Raw genomic sequence first — 21,912 nt, 5'->3', positions numbered from 1 at the left:
GACTGGCTGCCACAGTGATCAGTCATTGTGCAGCCCACCTATGTGTTTTTTCTCTCTTCTGAATGGAGAGAAAGATACATTGTACCTTTCGGGAGAAAAAAAATGTAATCAAGAGTGTAAAAAATTAATAGATTTTTTTTTTAAATTAACTACCGTAGTTACGGAACAGGCCAATTTTATACACTTGGTGTTTAAAAGTTAAAATCAGTTTTTCTTTGCTAGAAAACTACTCAGAACCCCCATTATATATATATATATATATATATATATATATATAGATAGAGAGAGAGAGAGAGAGAGAGAGAGAGATTTATAATATATAAATAATATAATAGAGATATATATATATGTATATCTCTATTATATTATTTATATATTATAAATCTCTCTCTCTCTTTATATATATATATAATATTATATTAATCTATCTATATATATATATCTCTCTCTCTCTATATATATATATCTCTATATATATATCTCTATATCTCTATATATATATATATATATATATATATATATATATATATATATATATATATATATATATATATATATATATATATATATATATATATATATATATATCTCTATATATATATCTATCTATATATATATATCTCTCTCTCTCTATATATATATATCTCTCTATATATATATATATATCTCTCTATATATATATATATATATATATATATATATCTCTATATATATATATATATATATATATATAGAGATATATATATATATATATATATATCTCTCTCTATATATATATATATATATATATATATATATATATATAGAGATATATATATATATATATAGAGATATATATATATATATATATATATATATATATATATATATATATATATATATATATATATATATATATATATTCCCCAGACAGCCTAGAGAATAAAATGGCGGTCGTTGCAATACTTTATGTCCGTATTTGCGCAGCGTTCTTAAGAGCGCAATGTTCTGGGAAAAAATACACTTTGAGTTAAAAAAAATAAAAAATATTGTGTAAAAGATAATGTTACGCCGAGTAAATTGATGCCCAACACGTCATGCTTCAAAATTGCGCCGGCTCATGGAATGGCGACAAACTTTGACCCTTAAAAATCTCCATAGGGGACGTTTAAAAATTTCTACAGGTTACCAGATTTGAGTCTTAAACTAGAATTATTGCTCTCACTCTAACGATCATGGCGATACCTCACATGTGTGGTTTGAACAACGTTTTCGTATGTGGGCGTTACTTACGTATGCGTTCGCTTCTGCGCACGAGCTCGTGCTTTAAATTTATTACATTTTTTTTTTATTTTTTACACTGTGCAATAAAAAAAAATTAAAATTTGGGTCACTTTTATTCCTATTACAAGGAATGTAAACCTCCCTTGTAATAGAAAAAAAAAAAGCATGACAGAAACCCTTTAATGTGAGACCTGAGGTCAAAAAGACCTCAGATCTCACATTTAGACTTAAATGCAATAAAAAAAAATTAAAATTCCCCTTTAAGACCATTGGGCTTCTGTCAGTAAATCATATGGAGCCAAGTGGGGGCCATCTTTCCCTCACTAGACTCCATGCCTAGCAGACGAAAGGACCCGATCGTCTCCACTGCTACCGATAGCTTTGGCAGGCAGCGGAGACGACCAGGGAGTGGGCACCTCTCCCGTTGCCGATAAAAGTGATCTTGCGGCGAATTCGTCGCAGAGACCACTTTTATCTGAAAGCAGACCGCATTCTGGTTAAAAAAAATACCAGGGTTATGGCAGCTATCTGCTGCCATAACAACGGTATTCAGTGTCAAACAACCGACGTATAAAAACGGCGGGCGGTCCGTAAGTTTTTAATTAACCCAATAATGACCCAGTAACACACATATGCTGCGTCCAGGTGGCAGGCTTTAAACCTGGGTGCCGCAACTATTGTTTCTGGGCTGTACTATGGGTACAAGCAACAATTAACATACACATATGTCGTTTCACTGCGATCATCAGGAGAGTTTATTTTATTTTGTGTTCTTTGGGGTAAGTTATGGTAACAGTCAATAAGATTGTCTGGTTTCTCCTTTTGCAGTCTGAGTTGTTAACATACGCATCTGCAATTCCAATTACAGTTGTGCTCATAAGTTTACATACCCTGGCAGACTTTATGATTTCTTGGCCATTATTCAGAGAATATGAATGAACACAAAAACTTTTCTTTCACTGATGGTTAGTGTTTGGCCGAAGCCATTTATTATAAATCAACTGTGTTTACTCTTTTTAAATCATAATGACAACAGAAACTTCCCAAATCACCCTGATCAAAAGTTTACTTCCCCCGGTGATTTTGGCCTGATAACATGAACACAAGTTGACACAAAAGGGTTTGAATGGCTACTAAAAGGTAACCATCCTCACCTGTGATCGATTTGCTTGTAATTAGTGTGTGTGTATAAAAGGTCAATGAGTTTCTGGACTCCTGACAGACCCTTGCATCTTTCATCCAGTGCTGCACTGACGTTTCTGGATTCTGAGCCATGGGGAAAGCAAAAGAATTGTCAAAGGATCTACGGGAAAAGGTAGTTGAACTGTATAAAACAGGAAAGGGATATAAAAAGATATCCAAGGAATTGAGAATGCCAATCAGCAGTGTTCAAACTCTAATCAAGAAGTGGAAAATGAGGGGTTCTGTTGAAACCAAACCACGGTCAGGTAGACCAACTAAAATTTCAGCCACAACTGCCAGGAAAATTGTTCAGGATGCAAAGGAAAACCCACAAATAACTTCAGGTGAAATACAGGACTCTCTGAAAACGTGTGGTGTGGTTGTTTTTAAGATGCACAATAAGGAGGCATTTGAAGAAAGATGGGCTGCATGGTGGAGTCGCCAGAAGAAAGCCATTACTTACGCAAATGCCACAAAGTATCCCGCTTACAATATGCCAAACAGCACAGAGACAAGCCTCAAACCTTCTGGCACAAAGTCATTTGGAGTGTTAAGAACAAAACTGAGCTTTTTGGCCACAACCATAAAACACTACATTTAGAGAGGAGACAACGAGGCCTATGATGAAAGGTCCACCATCCCTACTGTGAAACACGGAGGTGGATCGCTGATGTTTTAGGGGAAGTGTGAGCTACAAAGGCACAGGAAATTTGGTCAAAATTGATGGCAAGATGAATGCAGTATGTTATCAAAAAATACTGGAGGAACATTTGCATTCATCAGCCAGGAAGCTGCACATGGGACGTACTTGGACATTCCAACATGACAATGATCCAAAACACAAGTCGACCTGTCATTGGCTACAGCAGAATAAAGTGAAGGTTCTGGAGTGGCCATCTCAGTCTCCAGACTCAATATCATTGAGCCCCTCTGGGGAGATCTCAAACGTGCCGTTCAAGTAAGACAGCCCAAGAATTTACAGGAACTGGAGGATTTTTGCCAAGAGAAATGGGCAGCTTTACCATCTGAGAAGATAAAGAGCCTCATCTACAAATACAACAAAAGACTTCAAGCTGTCATTGATGTTAAAGGGGGCAATACACGGTATTAAGAACTGGGGTATGTAAACTTTTGATCAGTGTCATTTGGGAAGTTTCTGTTGTCATTATGGATTTAAAAAGAGTAAACACAGTTGATTGATAATAAATGGCTTCAGCCAAACACTAACCATGAGTGACAGAAAAGTTTTTGTGTTATCATTCATATTCTCTGAAAAGTGGCCAAGAAATCATAAATTCTGCCAGGGTATGTAAACTTATGAGCACAACTGTATACCCTGTAATTTTTATGTTACTGACATGTGAATGTTTCAATAAAGTTCTTATCTTTGTAAAAAAAAAAAAAGTTATGGTAACAGCAAGAATTATACAGCTAAATTAATAGTCTTTCACAGACAATATGGATTTTCTATTTGCAGGTGTAGAACTAGAGCTGGGCTTCCTCCCTAGGGACACATTTGACCCTTTGATCGCCCCTGATGTTAACCCCTTCCCTGCAAGTGTCATTAGTACAGTGGCAGTGCATTTTTTTTTAGCACTGAACACTGTATTGGTGTCACTGGTCCCCAAAAAGTGTCACTTGGTATCAGATTTGCCTGGTGCATTGTCGCAGTCCTGCTACAAAAACACTGATCGCCGCCATTACTAGTAAAAAAATTAAAAAATAATAATTCCATAAATCTATTGTGCAAACCAATCATTATACGCTTATTGCGATTTTTTATTTATTTTTTTTTACTAAAAATATGTAGCAGAATACATACTGGCCTAAATTGATGAAGAAATTAAATTTTTTTAAATTTTTTTACTGGGTGCGTTTTACAGCAGAATGCAAAAAATTGTGTTTTTTTCAAAACTGTCTTTTTGTTTATTGCGCAAAAAATAAAAAAAAGCAGAGGTGATCAAATACCACCAAAAGAAAGCGCCATTTGCGGGGGAAAAAAAAAAGGACATCAATTTTATTTGGGTACAGCGTCCCACGACCGCGCAATTGTTACTCAAAAGTAACGCAGAGCCGTATTGCAAAAAAATGGCCTGGTCAGGAAGGGGGGTAAGTTTTCCGGAGCTGAAGAAGTAAAAAAAAAAAAAAACAACACATTTTTTTTTATATACATACATACATTATATTCTACTCACCTCAGCGCACTGCACTTTAGCGATGTAGCCGTTGTTCTGGAGCTCCATCCAGTTGGCCTCGTATAATTTGGGACCAATTAGGAAATTTAAGTCGACAATTTTGTCATCTTCACGGACCAGCGTGGCGGTGAGACCGAGCTTGGTGTGCGCCTGGACAATGGTCAGGACACGACGGAACATCTTAGCTGGATGAAGCCAAAGAGAAAAAATAAATAAATTATACACACACATATTTTTATATATATTATATATATATATATATATATATATTATATATATATATATATATATATATATATATATATATATATATATATATATATATATATATATATATATACACACACACATCTCCCCCACTGTAATATCCACAATCTCCCTATTGGCAGGGTGTGGCAGAGTATTGGCAGAGCATTGGCAGGGCATTGCAGAGTATTGGCACTGCTGCCATCCGATCTCTCCCCTCCACTGTACAGATCAGTACACAGAGGGGAGAGAGGAACCGGCGTCATGACATGACGCCGGTTTGTCACAAGTGATCGCTTCGTCATTTGACGGAGCGTTCACGTGCTAAACGGCCGCCGGGTGTACCAAGATGGCCGCCGCTCCGGAGCTAGGCCGAAGCCGCGGCCTTTCCTATTGCCGAGGCCACAGAGCGCTCCGCGGATCGCAGGTGTCCCGTACGGATCATCCTCCGCAGATCGGATCACGGATCGATGACGCCTACTGCTAATGATCATCTACTACAGCCTCTTTGCTGCCACTTACTGTCTACATGCAATTAAGCGATGGCTGCAAGCAGTGTACCATGCAGGGTGGTTATAAATCAATGATTTAAAAAAAACAAACAAAAAAAAAAATTCAGATTTTTTTTTTTATATCAAATTTATTTTAATAAAATGCTTTTGGAGTAAAAATCTATCTAAAGATGGTTTTCTATTTAAGATACATTAATAATTTTGTTTAATTTAGCAAGAAATTGAGTTTAGTTATGTAGCATGAGGCTGTACATTCTGCAATATTTACATTTTTGGTAAACTCATTCAATGAATCCAAGCTCTACAAGCTGAGATAACATGCACTGCATTGATGGATTTACACAATCTCACAGTAACCATGAGATAAACCAAAGTTCGGGAATATTCCTTCACCCCATTGTTTTGCAAATCTATGTACACTACAAACTGTATGATTGAATCGGTTCTGATATCACTGTTTTACTAACCTGACAGCTTGTTATTCTAAATAGGAAACCTTCGTTTTTGTTTGCAAATATTAAAGATTCTAACTACCAGCAAGAACAAGTCCTTACAATTAAAGAGCACCTGTCATTTCAGAGCCATCATGGTAGCGCCTGTTAGCGGGCATCCACTCACCCGCTGCCGCCACGTCCCTCACCTTGTTGTGTCACCGCCGCATCACCAGCCGTCCCATTAAAGTGAATGGGACTGTTGGTGAGCCGACAGCGGGTCAGAGGAGGAGCCGACAGCGGGTCAGAGGAGGAGCCGACAGCGGGTCAGAGGAGGAGCCGACAGCGGGTCAGAGGAGGAGCCGACAGCGGGTCAGAGGAGGAGCCGACAGCGGGTCAGAGGAGGAGCCGACAGCGGGTCAGAGGAGGAGCCGACAGCGGGTCAGAGGAGGAGCCGACAGCGGGTCAGAGGAGGAGCCGACAGCGGGTCAGAGATGACAGTTGCTCTTAAAAAAACCTGATTTAAAATGGGCTCGATTTAAATCAAATCCACCCTGGTTACCATGCCTGCATAATGTGTGTTGAAATGGCCACTTGCAGTCTCCACTGGAAGCCCCTTGTGACTGGGCAACACTACAGGGGCACACTTGGGTGACAGGGAGAGAGTGCTGTCACCCTGTAACAGGGAGTGCCTAAACAAGGACCTTTCATGGCAGGATCATCTGGGATTATTTTAATGAAAGTTGCAGATTTATAAAAATGACTTTAGCCTCTTATGGACTGCCCCACGCAGATATACTGCAGCGGGGGCAGGCCCTCCTGCGTGAAATCACGCACCTGTACGTGATTTAGTGCACTGGGCCTGGGGCGCACGCCGCTGGCGACCAGCTTCCGCTGTGATTGGACACTGCAGGAGCCAATCAGCGGGTCCGGGGGACCCAATATCTGCTGGGACCCGCCGATCGTTCTCAGGAGAGGCAGAACGGCAGCCTGCCTACGTAAACAAGGCAGATTGACATTCTGTGTGAGGGGAAGATGGGGATCTTGTATTCCTGCTAAGCAGGAACACGGATCTCTGTTTTCCTCCAGTCAAAGTACTTCCTCCACAGTTAGAAAGCACTCCCTAGGGATACGGGGCTTCTGCGCATGTGCAGAAGCCCCGCATGCGTAGAGATGGGAAACCCATGCATCCACAGATGTGTCACATCACTCCAAGACTTGCGTACAGGAAGTGGAGGACATAATTCTCACCTAGATGAAAAACACGTTAGTTAACCTCTTCCCGCTGACATATATGGGGGGGCCTCTCGGCGGGTGGGCTTTAACGCCGAGAGGCCCCATGTAGACTCTTCTGCGCCGAGAGCATGTGCCCTGCGTGCTCCCCAGAACAGACAACGGCGGGAATCAGAAAAATCCTGATGCATACTAGCAATCAGGAGCTTTGATCCCATTACCCCTGTGACAGCCAATCGCAGCGGTCACATGACCCAAACGCCCACCTCCCGGCATTAAGAAGCTCTTAACTACTTGTCGACCACCTTCCGCATATATATTGCGGTAAGGCGGCTCGGCAGCGCAAACAGACGTACCTGTACGTCCGTCTGTGCATGTGGTACAGCGGGGGCACGGGAGCTCGCCCGCAGGTCCGGTGGACTCGATGTCCGCCGGCCACCCGCGATCGCTGTGAAGAGAGGCAGAACAGGGATCTGCGAATGTAAACAAGGCAGATCCCCGTTCTGACAGGGGAAGGGGAGAGAGATCAGCTGTTCCTAGTGATCAGGAACAGCGATCTCTCTCTACTTCCTGTCAGTCTGTCCCCCCCTGACAGTTAGAAACACCTCCTAGGGAACACTTAACCCCTTGATCGCCCCCTAGTGTTAACTCCTTCCCTGCCAGTGACATTTATACAGTAATCAGTGCATTTTTATAGCACGGATCACTGTATTGGTGTCACTGGTCACCAAAAAGTGTCAGTAAGCCCTGGTTCACACAGGTGCGATCTGATGTCAAGTCGCATGCCAAATTGGTGGCAATTGCTGGCAATGGCACCGTTCCATTTGCGGCTCTGCACCGATTTCCAAAAGTAGTTTCTGTACTTCTTTGGCGATTTCGGGGTGCGATTTCCATTGACATCTGTGCAGAAACCCGCCCAGATGTCTCTGAAATCGACCCCCGAAATCGGGACTGACTTGCGGGAATGAAATGGTGCGAGTTCAGGCGAACTCGCACCATTTCGTTCCCGCAGTCTGTGTGAACCAGGGCTCAGGGTCAGGTTTTTTCAACCGCAATGTTGCAGTCCAGCTAAAAAAAAAAAAAAAAAAAAAAAAAAAAAAAAAAAAAGGCTGATCCCCGCCATTACTAGTAAAACCCATAAAAAAGTCCTTAAATCTATCCCCTATTATGTAGACGCTACTACTTTCGCGCAAACCAAACGCTTATGGCGATTTTTTTTTTACCAAAAATATGTAGCAGAATACATATTGGCCTAAACTGATGAATACATTTATTTAAAAAAAAAAAAAAAAAAAAAAAGATTTGGTGATATGTATTATAACAAAATGTAAAAAAAATTTCAAATCCAATACCACCAAAAGAAAGCTCTATTTGTGGGGGGAAAAAAAGGACATCAATTTTGTTTGGGTACAATGTCGCACGACCGCATAACTGTCAGTTAAAGCGATGCAGTGCCGTATAGCAAAAAAAAATGGCCTGGTCGTTAAGTGAGGGGGGGGGGGGGGGGGGGTGGTAAACCCTTCCGGGGCTGAAGTGGTTAAAGAGTCGGCAAACGACAGCGGGAAAGGGGGGGGGGGATATTCAATGTTAAGCGAGGGGGGGCAGGACAACAAGACATTTTTTTAAAGGTGAAGGTCTGCTCCAGTTACCTGGAATGGTGTGCACCTCGTCTAGAATCATCAGACCCCACTCCTGACTTTTCAGCCACTCCATCACCCTCTCAGCCTCCCAAGACCTCTTGGTGGTGTGTCCCAGCATGGAGTAGGTGCTGATGGCAATCGAGCAGCCGATGGGCTTGTCCTTGGCGTCGGAGGTAAAGCGGCATATCTGGCTGTCGTCGATGGTGGACCACATCTTAAACTGCGCTTTCCACTGCTCCACGGAGACAGCGGAGTTCCCCAAAATGAGGCACCTCTTCCGAACGGTACAGGCGGCCGTGACGCCAACCAGAGACTTTCCCGCACCTGGCAAAACACACAGGAGGTCCACGTAATTTACCAAACATTTTTTTTCCATATTTTAACATTGATAACTGAACTGCAAATATAACCAGATCATGGCAGCTTTGTGGTTGAAGCCAAAATTCTGGGATCGTTTTTTTTCTTTTTAACACTTACATGTCTAAGTCTATTTCTGACATTTATTGCTTACAAGTTAAAATCAATCTATATATATATATATATATATATATATATATACACACACACATATATATATATATATATATATATATATATATATATATATATATATATATATATATATATATATATATATATATATATATATATATATACACACATATATATATATATATATATATATATATATATACACACACACACACAAAAATAGATAGATATATATCTCTAGATATAGAGATATAGATACAGGGGGTCCCCGGGTTACAAACAAGATAGGGACTTTAGGTTTGTTCTTAAGTTGAATCTGTTTGTAAGTCGGAACAGGTACATTTTTTAAGTGTAGCTCCAGCCAAAAAATCTATTTTTAAGTTTTGTAGATAGCATAGGGAAGGGTTATCACCCCTGTAACATTTGTTTTGCTGTCTGTGCCCCTGTTCAGAAGATTTCACCTCACTTTCTGTCCCAATGACAATTGGATTTTGAAAATTTGGGGTTATTAGGGAAATAAGGATAGGTGATAAAGCATCAGTGGAGACACCTTTTTCCCATATTAACGCTTACAGGAGTGAATTTCCCTTCCTAGGGGTAGATTTCCTCTCACTTCCTGTTGTCTCCCTCTGTTTGTAAGTAGGAGTCGTTTGTAAGTCGGATGTTTGTAAGTAGGGGACCCCCTGTATATTTCTATATGTATATAGAGATATATTTCTATATAGATATAGCTACATACACACACACACACACACACACACACACACACACACATACATATATACATACATTGTTTTTTTAGCAGAGACCCTAGAGAATAAAATGATGATCGTTACAATATTTTATGTCGCACAATATTTTATGTCGCACTGTATTTGCGCAGCGATCTTTTAAACGCAACTTTTTAGAAAAAAATACACTTTCATGAATTAAAAAAAAAAAACAAAACTAAACAGTAAAGTTAGCCCAATTTTTTTGTATAATGTGAAAGATGATATTACACCGAGTAAATAGATACCTAACATGTCATGCTTTGAAATTGCGCACACTCGTGGAATGGCGACAAACTACGGTACCTAAAAATCTCCATAGGCAATGCTTAAAAAAAAAAAAAAAATAACGGTTACCAGGTTAGAGTTGCAGAGGAGGTCCAGTGCTAGAATTATTGCTCTTGCTATGACGATCGCGGTGATACCTCACATGTGTGATTTGAACACTGTTAACATATGCGGGCGCGATTTACGCGGGCGTTTTCTTTGCTGCGTGAGCTCGCGGGGAGCGCTTTAAATTTTTTTCTTATTTTAATTTTTTTTTTTACTTTTTTCAAATTTTGATCCCTTTTATTGCTGTCACAAGGAATGTAAACATCGCATGTGATAGTAATAGGTGGTGACAGGTACTCTTTATGTAGGGATCGGGGGGGGGGGGGGGTCTAGAAGAACCCAAATCCCTCCTTTGCACTTCAAAGTGTTCAGATAAAAAAAAAATATATATATATACAAAAAAACAGCGCTGGCAACTAATACAATATAAATATAACTAAAAGTGGAAAATATCGCTATATATATGCGACTAAACAAATTGCATTTAGTGAAAAAATTGAATAGTATGTGGTGAAAAAATATTGTTTCTGTGCTATAATTGCCGATTTTTTTGCCGTTTTTTTCTGAATGAACATTTATATCCATCCTGAATTTATTCACATTGGTTTGTTTATTTTATTGAGGTATACATATTACCAACACCTTTTTGATTGTTCATGGTTATATGTTGAGGTATACATATTTATTAATATATATTTTTTTGAGTGCCTATGGCTTCTGTTTCTAAACAGAAACAATATTTTTTCACCACATACTTTTCAATTTTTTCACTAAATGCAAATTTGTTTAGTCGCATATATATAGTGATATTTTCCACTTTTAGTTATATTTATATTGTGTTCGTTGCCAGCGCTGTTTTTTTGTATATTTATTTTAAGTCATAGTACTTGTATCCAGCAGCTGCAATAAGGTTTTTGGTGCACTTATTTATTTTGCGAGCGCTGCTTTCTTATATATTCAAAGTATTCAGATCGCCAAAAACGTTGATTCTTAATATTGTAATTTTTTTTTAAAAAATCGACGCCATTGGCAACCAAGTAAAACGGAAGCGACGTCACTTTCGTGTTTACACATAGGAGACTCGATCGAAGCCATTTCCGGCTTCCTTCCAGTCTCACTCTAGCCGGCGGAAGTGCCCTCTCACTCCTTCGGGATAACAGCCGAACTGTAAAAATTTTTGTTGCGGGGGATGCCCAAAATCTGACTTGTACTCTTAGTGCAGACTTCTGGGAAAATCAACGAGCCAATCACACAAGCAGGAAAAGACATTTCTATGGGGCACCCTGTATACCATCTGTGTACAGAACACCTCCAGGCGGCCATATTGCATTTTACAGAAAATGACAGCGGCTGCAGATTAAAAACGGAAAGGTCAGTTTTAAAAACATTCAATTACAATATGACTTGTGTAACAAATATTATATATATTTTTATTTATTTTTTTAATTTATTATTATCATTTTTTTGCCCCCCCCCCCCCCCCCCCCCCGAAAGTGGAGATATCTTAACTTTTTTTTTTTTTGTCCCTGCCGAAAAGCTCCTCTCCTGAAAGCGCTGCGTGTTTTTTTCTACCTCAAATCGCTCCTCCATGTTAGCCTATGTAGGTGTTTACAAGCATTTAGAAGCAGAAAAACAAAAAACATTAGCAGCGTATTCAGGAGAAAAGCATGTCAACTGAAAAAAATAAATAAAATTAAAAAGAAAAAAAAAAAAAAAAAAAAAAAATCGCCAAACACACCTAAACATGTGTAAACGTACCCAAGCTCTAGGCAGGTTTAGCACTTGAAAATTCATTAGAAAGCCCTGAATTAATATACTGGCCAATGAAATGAAAGCCCAAATGCACGGCATGCCTAAACGCACCTAAACGCAACTGAAAAACGTGGCTTTAGGTGAGTTTTTGACGCTGTTTTTTCGCCTGCCAGGAGAAAAAAGGCGTTCAGAACTGGGCATGTCAACGGCGACCCTATCCACATGTTCTGAAATCAGCACTGGGATTAGGTTTTGTGGCCCCTACTGAAGCGGAGCTCTTTATTTCTGTGCTCTCCGCTTCGGGCACAGACCAGGGTGCCCCCTGTCCCTTCATCAGGCGATTCTCTTGGGCAGCTCAAATTTAACAAAAATGGCAACACAGCGTCTCTGCCTGAACGCCAGGCTCCCCCTAGCTGAGACCATGTGACCAAACGCCAACGCCACCAGCACAATAATAAAAAATTCTCACCGCAAGGCAGGACAATCACGCCAGAACGAGCGCGCCCGTTGCCAAACATCTTGCGCAGACTTTTCTCCTGGTACGGGCGCAGGACGGCGGTGGGTTTCAGGTCGATGTTAATGTCGGGATTCATGGTGTCGTTTCTGAAATCGTATTCAGCCAATAAAGGATACTCCAAATGGATACATTGTTTCTGGAGCAACTCAATGTGTTCCTATTGGCCAAAAGAGAGCATCAAACAAAGTCACCAGCATCTCACAAACAGTAAAAAGTCCAAATATTTTATTAGATATCATTTGTTAATAATGACCATATATGTTAGCTGGTATCATCTAAAGATCGGAGGATTTAAAACACAATACAACCGAACAATTAGTTCCAATGCAGGTAATTGCAAGGATCAGATCCCGTTCTTTAACCACTTCCTTACAGGGCACTTATACCCCCCTTTTCCTGCCCAGGCCACTTTTTCAGCTCTCAGCGCTGTCACACTTTGAAAGACAATTACGCGGTCATAAAACACTGTACCCATATGACATATTTATCTTTTTTTCCACACAAACAGAGCTTCCTTTGATGGTATTTGATCACCACTGGGTTTTTTTTTTTCTGGGTGGGCACTGATCAAGAAGGCACTGATTAGCAGTACTGATGGGCACGGATTTGCAGCACTGGAAGGCATGTGAATTTTCACTTAGCCCCTTAAGGGGCCGATGTCCCTCTAACAGAAGCCGGTTAACGGGTTTATTTCTTTCTTCATGCTGACAAAAAATTAAAGGAAAAAGCCGGTAACTGGCTTCTGTTTACTTCCGTGATCAGCTGTCATTGGCTGACAGTTGATTGTGTTGGTAAAGGGCCCGCTGTGATTGGCCCTTTAGCCTGTGTGTACCCAGCTTTCCTGTCCCAGGTGGAGTGATACCAAATGCATAAGTTACAAGATAAGTACCCCCGTGTCTCTCCAACAGGAAGACTGTGGGCAATGGGGATTTTTCAATTGCCCAAAAACACACAAACAACAAAATTAACAATACAGAGATATCTATCTATATTTTTTTTTAATTTATTATTAATTTGCTTTTTTCCCCCCACGAAAGTGGAGATACCCTTTAACCTTTTTTTTGTCCCTGCCGAAATGCTCTTCTCCCGAAAGCGCTGCTTAAGTGTTTTTCTGCTATATATATTATATTTTTTATTATACAGAATAAATGAAAAAAGTATTTTTTCCATTAACCACTTGCTGACCGGGCCTTTTGTGGCACTTTATATTTACACGTTTAAATCAGTATTTTTTGCTAGAAAACTACTTATAACCCCCAAACATTAATTTTTTTTTTTTTAATGAAAAATTACCGTATTTATCGGCATATAACACGCAGTTTTTTCCCCTGAAAATCAGGGGAAAATCGTGGGTGCGTGTTATAGGCCGATCCCCGCCGATTTCTGTGTCATCGGAGCGATCGCGGCAATTGCCGCCGACATACACAGCCGTGGGTAGATTTCAATATGGCGCCGAGACTACAGGGAGCCGAGATACACATACCCGAGTGTTCTCGGCTTTTTTCAGCGCCGCTCACAGTCCCATCATCACATTTCCTGTTCTGGTTCTCCCTCCCACCTCCCACTTCTTAAGCCGCCCTATCCCATCCATCTCCAGCCTGATGAAGGGGCGCGGCTGTCACGTCATCACAGCCCGTACGCCCTGCAACGCGTCGCTCGATTCATGACGTCATCACTCCTCGCCGGATGTTTACGTTCTTCTATGCTCTCCACCTAGTATTGTGACTTGTCACCGCTGCGGCCGGCCTTACATCTCAGCGGTACCTCTCCTCACACACAGGCAGAGCCCCCCGCCAGGAGCTGTTTTGACTGACTTGAACTTCTGATGGATGATGTCCTCTTCAGTATTTGATTACCATTTTATGCCTATTGATGACCTTCAATATGTGAGTTTGATCATCATTATCTTTTTATAAATAAAACTTGTTTTTAGTCTACACCCAGAGGCGCCTCTCTCTTCTGTTTCTCCTTAGGATTGGAATGTGGTTTCGCTTCTTGATGAAGGCAGCCCTGCTTGTGGACCTATTATTATTTGGATCCTTGAACCCCTTATTTGTACATGACTGTGAAATCATGCCCCATATGTGTTAATGCGATACACATTTTTTTCTCTATGGACGTATACATGTGGACACTATTTATCCATTGAATTTATTATGAGACTGGGAAAATTTTAGTCTTTTCCCCATTCCCCTGCTTTTATTATTGTTGTTATTACTGTTATCTCCAGTTCTCTGCGCCTTTACTTGCATACCGCTCACAGTCCCGCCCAGTCCCGCCCTATGATGGACATAACACAGGTCCAGGGGCGGGACTGGGCGTGACGGCGGCGCCGAAAAAAGCCGAGAACACTCGGGTATGTGTATCTCGGCTCCCTGCAGTCTTGGCGCCATATTTAAATCTACACCGAGTGCACAAAGCTGCACTGACATGGCTGCACCTGTACATGGGGCAAACCTGCACTAATAAAGCTGCACTGGGGCAAGGCTGCACCTGCACTGGGGCAAGGCTGCACTGACAAGGCTGCACCTGCACTGGGGCAAGGCTGCACTGACAAGGCTGCACCTGCACTGGGGCAAAGCTGCACTGACAAGGCTGCACCTGCACTGGGGCAAAGCTGCACTGACAAGGCTGCACCTGCACTGGGGCAAAGCTGCACTGACAAGGCTGCACCTGCACTGGGGCAAAGCTGCACTGACAAGGCTGCACCTGCACTGGGGCAAAGCTGCACTGACAAGGCTGCACCTGTACTGGGGCAAAGCTGCACTGACAAGGCTGCACCTGTACTGGGGCAAAGCTGCACTGACAAGGCTGCACCTGTACTGGGGCAAAGCTGCACTGACAAGGCTGCACCTGTACTGGGGCAAAGCTGCACTGACAAGGCTGCACCTGTACTGGGGCAAAGCTGCACTGACAAGGCTGCACCTGTACTGGGGCAAAGCTGCACTGACAAGGCTGCACCTGTACTGGGGCAAAGCTGCACTGACAAGGCTGCACCTGTACTGGGGCAAAGCTGCACTGACAAGGCTGCACCTGTACTGGGGCAAAGCTGCACTGACAAAGCTGCACCTGTACTGGGGCAAAGCTGCACTGACAAGGCTGCACCTGTACTGGGGCAAAGCTGCACTGACAAAGCTGCACTGACAAGACTGCACTGGGACAAGACTGCACTGACACTGAAAAGGCTGCAGATGGACAGATAAGGCTGCATTGATGGGCATTTTAATGTAAGTTTTTTCCTTAAACTTCCCTCCTAAAAGGTTTTTTTCCTTAAAATTCCCTCCTAAACTTGGGGTGCGTGTTATACGCCGATAAATACGGTATGTTACGCTGAGTAAACAGATACCCAACATGTTATGCTTTAAAATTGCTTACAGGTTACCTGTTTTGAGTTACAGAAGGAGGTCTAGTTCAAGGTTTGATCTAAGTTAGTGCCAGGGTTTAGTGTTTGGATCAAGTAAGAGTCAAAGGTCAAGGTCAGTATATTTTGGGCAAGTTTTTTTTTTTTTTTTTTTAATTAGTATCAACGTGTTTTAGGTATGACAAAAACAAAAAAAAACAAAAAACAAAAAATAATAATAATGAAGCAGCAAAATTCACACTATTGTTTCTGGGCTGTACTACTGGTACAGCAAACATACACATATGTGGTATCACTGCAATTGTCAGGAGCAGGAGAATTTATTTTGGGTTGTTCTATGGTGGTGGGTTATGGTACTAACAAGAAATTATATTTTTATATATATATTTTTCAGAGAATATGAATAACACAAAAACATTTCTTTCACTCATGGTTAGTGTTTGGTTAAAGCCATTTATTATTATCAATCAAGAAATGTGTTTACTCTTTTTAAAATCATAATGGCAACAGAAACTACCCAGATGACTCTGATCAAAAGTTTACATACCCTGGCGATTTTGGCCTGAAAACATGCACACAAGTTGACACAAAGGGGTTTGAATGGCTATTAAAAGTAACCATCCTCACCTGTGATCTGTTTGCTTGTAATTAGTGTGTGTGTATAAAAGATCAATGAGTTTCTGGACTCCTGACAGACCCTTGCATCTTTCATCCAGTGCTGCACTGATGTTTCTGGATTCTGAGTCATGGGGAAAGCAAAATAATTGTCAAAGGAACTGTGGAAAAAGGTAGTTGAACTGTGTAAAACAGGAAAGGGATATAAAAAGATATTCAAGGAATTGAGAATGCCAATCAACAGTGTTCAAACTCTAATCAAGAAGTGGAAAATGAGGGGTTCTGTTGAAACCAAACCACGGTCAGGTAGACCAACTAAAATTTCAGCCACAACTGCCAGGAAAATTGTTCGGGATGCAAAGAAAAACCCACAAATAACTTCAGGTGAAATGCAGGACTCTCTGAAAACACGTGGTGTGGCTGTTTCAAGATGCACAATAAGGAGGCACTTGAAGAAAGATGGGCTGCATGGTCAAGTCACCATAAGAAAGCCATTACTACACAAATGCCACAAAGTATCCCGCTTACAATACGCCAAACAGCACAGAGACAAGCCTCAAACCTTCTGGCATAAAGTCATTTGGAGTGATGAGACCAAAATTGAGCTTTTTGGCCACAACCATAAACACTACATTTGGAGGGAAGTCAACAAGCCCTATGATGAAAGGTCCACCATTCCTACTGTGAAACACGGAGGTGGATCGCTGATGTTTTGGGGATGTGTGAGCTACAAAAGGCACAGGAAATGTGGTCAAAATTGATGGCAAGATGAATGCAGTATGTTATCCAAAAATACTGGAGGAACATTTGCATTCATCAGCCAGGAAGCTGCGCATGGGACGTACTTGGACATTCCAACATGACAATGATCCAAAACACAAGGCCAAGTCGGCCTGTCATTGGCTACAGCAAAATAAAAAGAAGGTTCTTGAGTGGCCATCTCAGTCTTCTGACCTCAATATCATTGAGCCCCTCTGGGGAGATCTCAAAACGTGCCGTTCATGCAAGACAGCCCAAGAATTTACAGAAACTGGAGGCTTTTTGCCAGGAGTAATGGACAGCTTTACCATCTGAGAAGATAAAGAGCCTCATCCACAAATACCACAAAAGACTTCAAGCTGTCATTGATGGTAAAGGGGGCAATACACGGTATTAAGAATTGGGGGTATGTAAACTTTTGATCAGGGTCATTTGGGTAGTTTCTGTTGCCATTATGATTTAAAAAAGAGTAAACACAGTTGATTGATAATAAATGGCTTCAGCCAAACACTAACCATGAGTGAAAGAAAGGTGTTTGTGTTATTCATATTCTCTGAAAAATGGCCAAGAAATCATAAATTCTGCCAGGGTATGTAAACTTATGAGGATAGATAGATAGATAGATAGATAGATAGATAGATAGATAGATAGATAGATAGATAGATAGATAGATAGATAGATAGATAGATATATCCATTACCATTTACCACCAAACGAAAGCTCAATTTGTACTGAAATAAATGAGGTATAATCCACCTGGATGCACAGAGTAGTTGTGGTGATATGTACGTTTTTACTAACACATGTCAAAGTTGTAAAATTGTGCACAGGCATTAGCATTTGTTTTCCTGTTAGATGTGAGGGGGTTAAGGGGGCAGTGCTTTAATAACTTGTAGCCAATCAGAACCAACTCCTGCCATAAAAGAGCTGCCATTTGCCACAGAATTTTACCTGTTTGACCTCAAAGGAGACCGTCTGTGTTTCCTCCTCCTCCTCTTCCTCCTTGTCCATTTGCTCATAAAAGTCGAACAAGTCGGCAGGAATGTCGGTTTTGTTCTGTGTCTCGGGAACCTGGGAGGTGGAGGGTCCGCTGGCGGGGTCACTGGCCTTGGAGATCTGCAAACACCAAACGCAGAGTTATAAATGAAAAGGGGTGACGCGGTTTAGACGGGGGATAAAGAGAACCAGCCAATGGACATCACTTACAGCTGACTTGCTGGTAAAGGTCTCGGTGATTAGTTCGGTGTCCTCACCCTCCTCATTGCGCAGTCGGCAGCTTCGTATGATAGAATCCTGTAGGAGATCCTGGATGACCTCCGGGTGGGCGCTCTCTACAAAGTACCTGAGAACGGAACGTGTGAGCATGTTAGGAAACCCTCATACCACATGTGTCAAACACAAGGCCTGCAGGTCAAATCTGTCCCACCAGGCCATTTCATGTGGACCTTACGCCTCTCCTGCATCTGTGGCACCTCCCTTGTCGTCACCCCCCCATATTCCCCCCCCCCCCCCAGCAGCAGAGAGGAGGAAAGCCTCCTCCTACAGATCCTTCACTTCTCTGTGCAGCCGCAGTACCCTCTCCTCGTCTGTGCTTCCCCTAGTCTGGGCATTCAGCAGACTTCAATCCTCCTCTGGTCCTCCTCCAAACTCTGCAGTTTCTGCTTCCCATCATGCCTCTGCCTGTGGGAGTCATGCTTGTAACTGTAAGCCTTGCAAAGCTTCATGGGACTTGTAGTTTTGCAACAGCTGGAGGGCCACCAGCTTGAGACCCCCCTGTTCTAGTACCAGACAAACCCAACATGGGGGGGGGGGGGGGGGGGGTTGTAGGATTGCAGGCGACAACACTGCTCTAAGTTTAGAAGCAGTGCAGTTTTGCTGTCATCCCATTACAGTAAGCTGCACGGGGTGGACTTCACCGAGTAGAACGGGAATTTGTGTGACCTTAGAGGGGGGGAATAAGGCAAAAAAACTTTAGGCACAGAGTCACAAACGAATAAGTCATCAATTAGCAGCTGGCCACACCCACTGGTTTTTGGATTGAGAACACTCCGCCTCTGCTGATAAAACCCTCCCCATTGTGAGCTACATGGGAGGCAACGGTTCGGCTTTCATCGGGATTTGGTTTCATTGATCGATGTGTAATTTTGATTACGGGACACTCCATATGCACATGCTTGTCCATGCATCATGGAGAGAATCAGCATGACCAGAATCTGTCTCCTCCAATACTACTGGATCTGGAATTCTCCCTATCCTGACCCGGCTTCCTTACCTAGAATCTCGGGAACATCGGGTCATTTGAATCTAGAATTCTGCAGAATCAGATCTATAATATGACATCAGAATAGGGGGACTTACCTGTTGTGTTTCAGAACCAGCTTCACCTTCCCGTAGCTGACTGTACAGAGCTGCAGAGGAAGGAAACAAATGGTAAAAAAGCCCCATGCCAAACTTGGGAGTCTTTGCCAATTAAGGTGATTAAAGTTTTTTTTTTTTTTTTGGTTTAAAATAAACAAACATGTTACACTTGCCTGCTCTGTGTAATGGTTTTGCACAGAGCAGCCCGCATCCTCCTCTTTTCAGGTCCCTCACCGGCGCTCCTGGCCCCTCCCTCCTGCCGAGTGCCCCCCACAGCAAGCAGCTTGCTATGGGGGGGGGGGGGGGGCGCACCCGAGCCGAGTCACAGCTCCCTCTGTCCATTCAGACACGGAGCTAAGGCTCGGCCCCCCTCTCTTCTCATTGGCTCACTGACTTTGATTGACAGCAGCAGGAGCCAATGGCGCCCGCTGTGTGTCTCGTCCAATCAGGAGGGAGAGTATCCGGACAGCCGAGCCTCTCGTGCAATATCGCTGGATGGAGATGGGGCTCAGGTAAGTATTAGGGGAGGCTGCTGCACACAGGTGGTTTGTTTTTATCTTATTGCACAGAATGCATTTAGATAAAAAAAAAAAAAAAAAAACCTTCTGCCTTTACAACCACTTTAACTCATCCTAAATTAGTGCTCCTTCACACTGGCAGAAAGGATTACCGCCCTCTGAAAAGTGACCCGCAGTGGATCAGTTCCAGAGGGCAGCATAGCAGCGGCTAGCAGGCATTCAGGAGGCGCTACTGCTGCCCCGTAATGCCCGTTTTTTGTGGGCTTTTTTTATCTTGAAAATGAAAAATGAACAAAACACATCCTTCTACAGTGTGTATTTGCTACAGTCCCATCAAGCAAAGCAAGTAATGTTAGAAATCAGGGGCGGGGGGGGGGGGGGGGCGGCCGGGGTGTCACTCCAACTGCGATTAAGCTGTCTGTTTTTACTGCCCCCCAGGCCTCCTCTGTGAATGAGCTTTTTACACTGCTAGCTGAAGCTTTTTTTTTTTTTTTTTTACAAAGTAAGAACTTTATTGAAAAGTAATAATCACATGTCAGCATCACAAAACATTGCAGGGTAAAAATAAAAAAGATGGTACAAAAGTATCCATAGTATACATTGTTTACATATGTCTGTATAGGGGAATACCAGTCAACCGTATGCAACAGGGTCACCAGAAAAAGAGGTTGCTAGCTGAAGCTTTAGGCCCCTTTCACACTTGTACTACTCCAAAGTAGCGCGATTTTCCCGCCTTTTCACGTCCTCCATTTTGACAAGACAGTCATATGACTGTGGATCCGACTTTGCCCTACGACTTGAAGTACGACTTCAATGAGCAGGGACGCGACTTTGATTACCAAATAATTAGGGGGAACTCCATGCCAATTTTTTTTTTTTTTTTAAACGGCATGGGTTCAACCTTCATGAGCATACCAGGCCCTCCGGGCCCGAAAAAACATGGGGTCCCCTGCAAAATCCATACCAGACCCTTATCCGAGCACCAGCCTGGCCGGACAGGGAAGGGGGTGGGGACGAGCGAGCGCGCCCCATGCCTATATAAGTCGTTGCGCACCACGCACACGGCATTACAGCGGGAGAGAGCGTCGTGTCATCATAGGAAGAGGAGAAGAGGGAGGAAGACGACGGAGAAGAGCTGGAAGAAGATAGCGGAGGAGCCCGGCAGAAGGCACCGGAGAGCGGGAGAAGAATCGGAGAGCGGGAGAAGAGAGCGGAGAAGTCGGAAGAAGACCCCCGGAGCTGCCTAATAAAATTACTTTAAAAACCTATCTAGTGTGTTTTTTTTTATTGACCCTTTTTTCCCTCCAGGTGAATGGGGGTTACATAGTTAGTCAGGTTGAAAAAAGACACAAGTCCATCCAGTCCAACCATAAAAAAAAAAAAAAAAAAAACAAAAAAAAAAAAAAAAAAACGTACAATCCAATATACCCAATACTATACCCACAGTTGATCCAGAGGAAGGCAAAAAACCCCAGCAGAGCATGCTCCAATTTGCTACAGCAGGGGAAAAAATTCCTTCCTGATCCCAGAGAGGCAATCGGATTTTCCCTGGATCAACGAAGTACCCCATACTCATTCACATGGGGGGGGGGCCGGGATCTGGGGGGGCTACCAGATTCCGATAAACCCCCGCCCGCGGACCCCGACAACCAACGGCCAGGGTTGTCGGGAAGGAGCCCTTGTCCTCATCAACATGGGGGCAAGGTGCTTTGGGGTGGGGGGGCCGCAGGGTGCC

At 42.4% G+C, this 21,912-nt stretch overlaps 1 protein-coding gene across 1 annotated transcript in view; it reads right to left on the bottom strand.

Annotated features, from left to right (window-relative positions):
• The window catches only part of ERCC3 (ERCC excision repair 3, TFIIH core complex helicase subunit), a 61,638-nt gene that overhangs the window by 32,999 nt on the left and 6,727 nt on the right, over positions 1 to 21,912 (bottom strand). Inside the window, exons 4-9 of the mRNA XM_073634416.1 lie at positions 19,660 to 19,709; positions 18,508 to 18,643; positions 18,253 to 18,417; positions 12,519 to 12,723; positions 8,712 to 9,026; positions 4,641 to 4,825 (exon numbers count right to left, since the gene is read on the bottom strand). Coding sequence (XP_073490517.1) covers positions 4,641 to 4,825; positions 8,712 to 9,026; positions 12,519 to 12,723; positions 18,253 to 18,417; positions 18,508 to 18,643; positions 19,660 to 19,709 — 1,056 coding nt within the window. The remainder of the gene's footprint in view (positions 1 to 4,640; positions 4,826 to 8,711; positions 9,027 to 12,518; positions 12,724 to 18,252; positions 18,418 to 18,507; positions 18,644 to 19,659; positions 19,710 to 21,912) is intronic.

Source organism: Aquarana catesbeiana, linkage group LG06, assembly GCF_042186555.1.
Source record: "Aquarana catesbeiana isolate 2022-GZ linkage group LG06, ASM4218655v1, whole genome shotgun sequence".
Lineage (NCBI taxonomy): Eukaryota > Metazoa > Chordata > Amphibia > Anura > Ranidae > Aquarana > Aquarana catesbeiana.
Note: the sequence above shows the minus strand (reverse complement) of the source record. Positions and strands in the feature narration are given on the sequence as shown.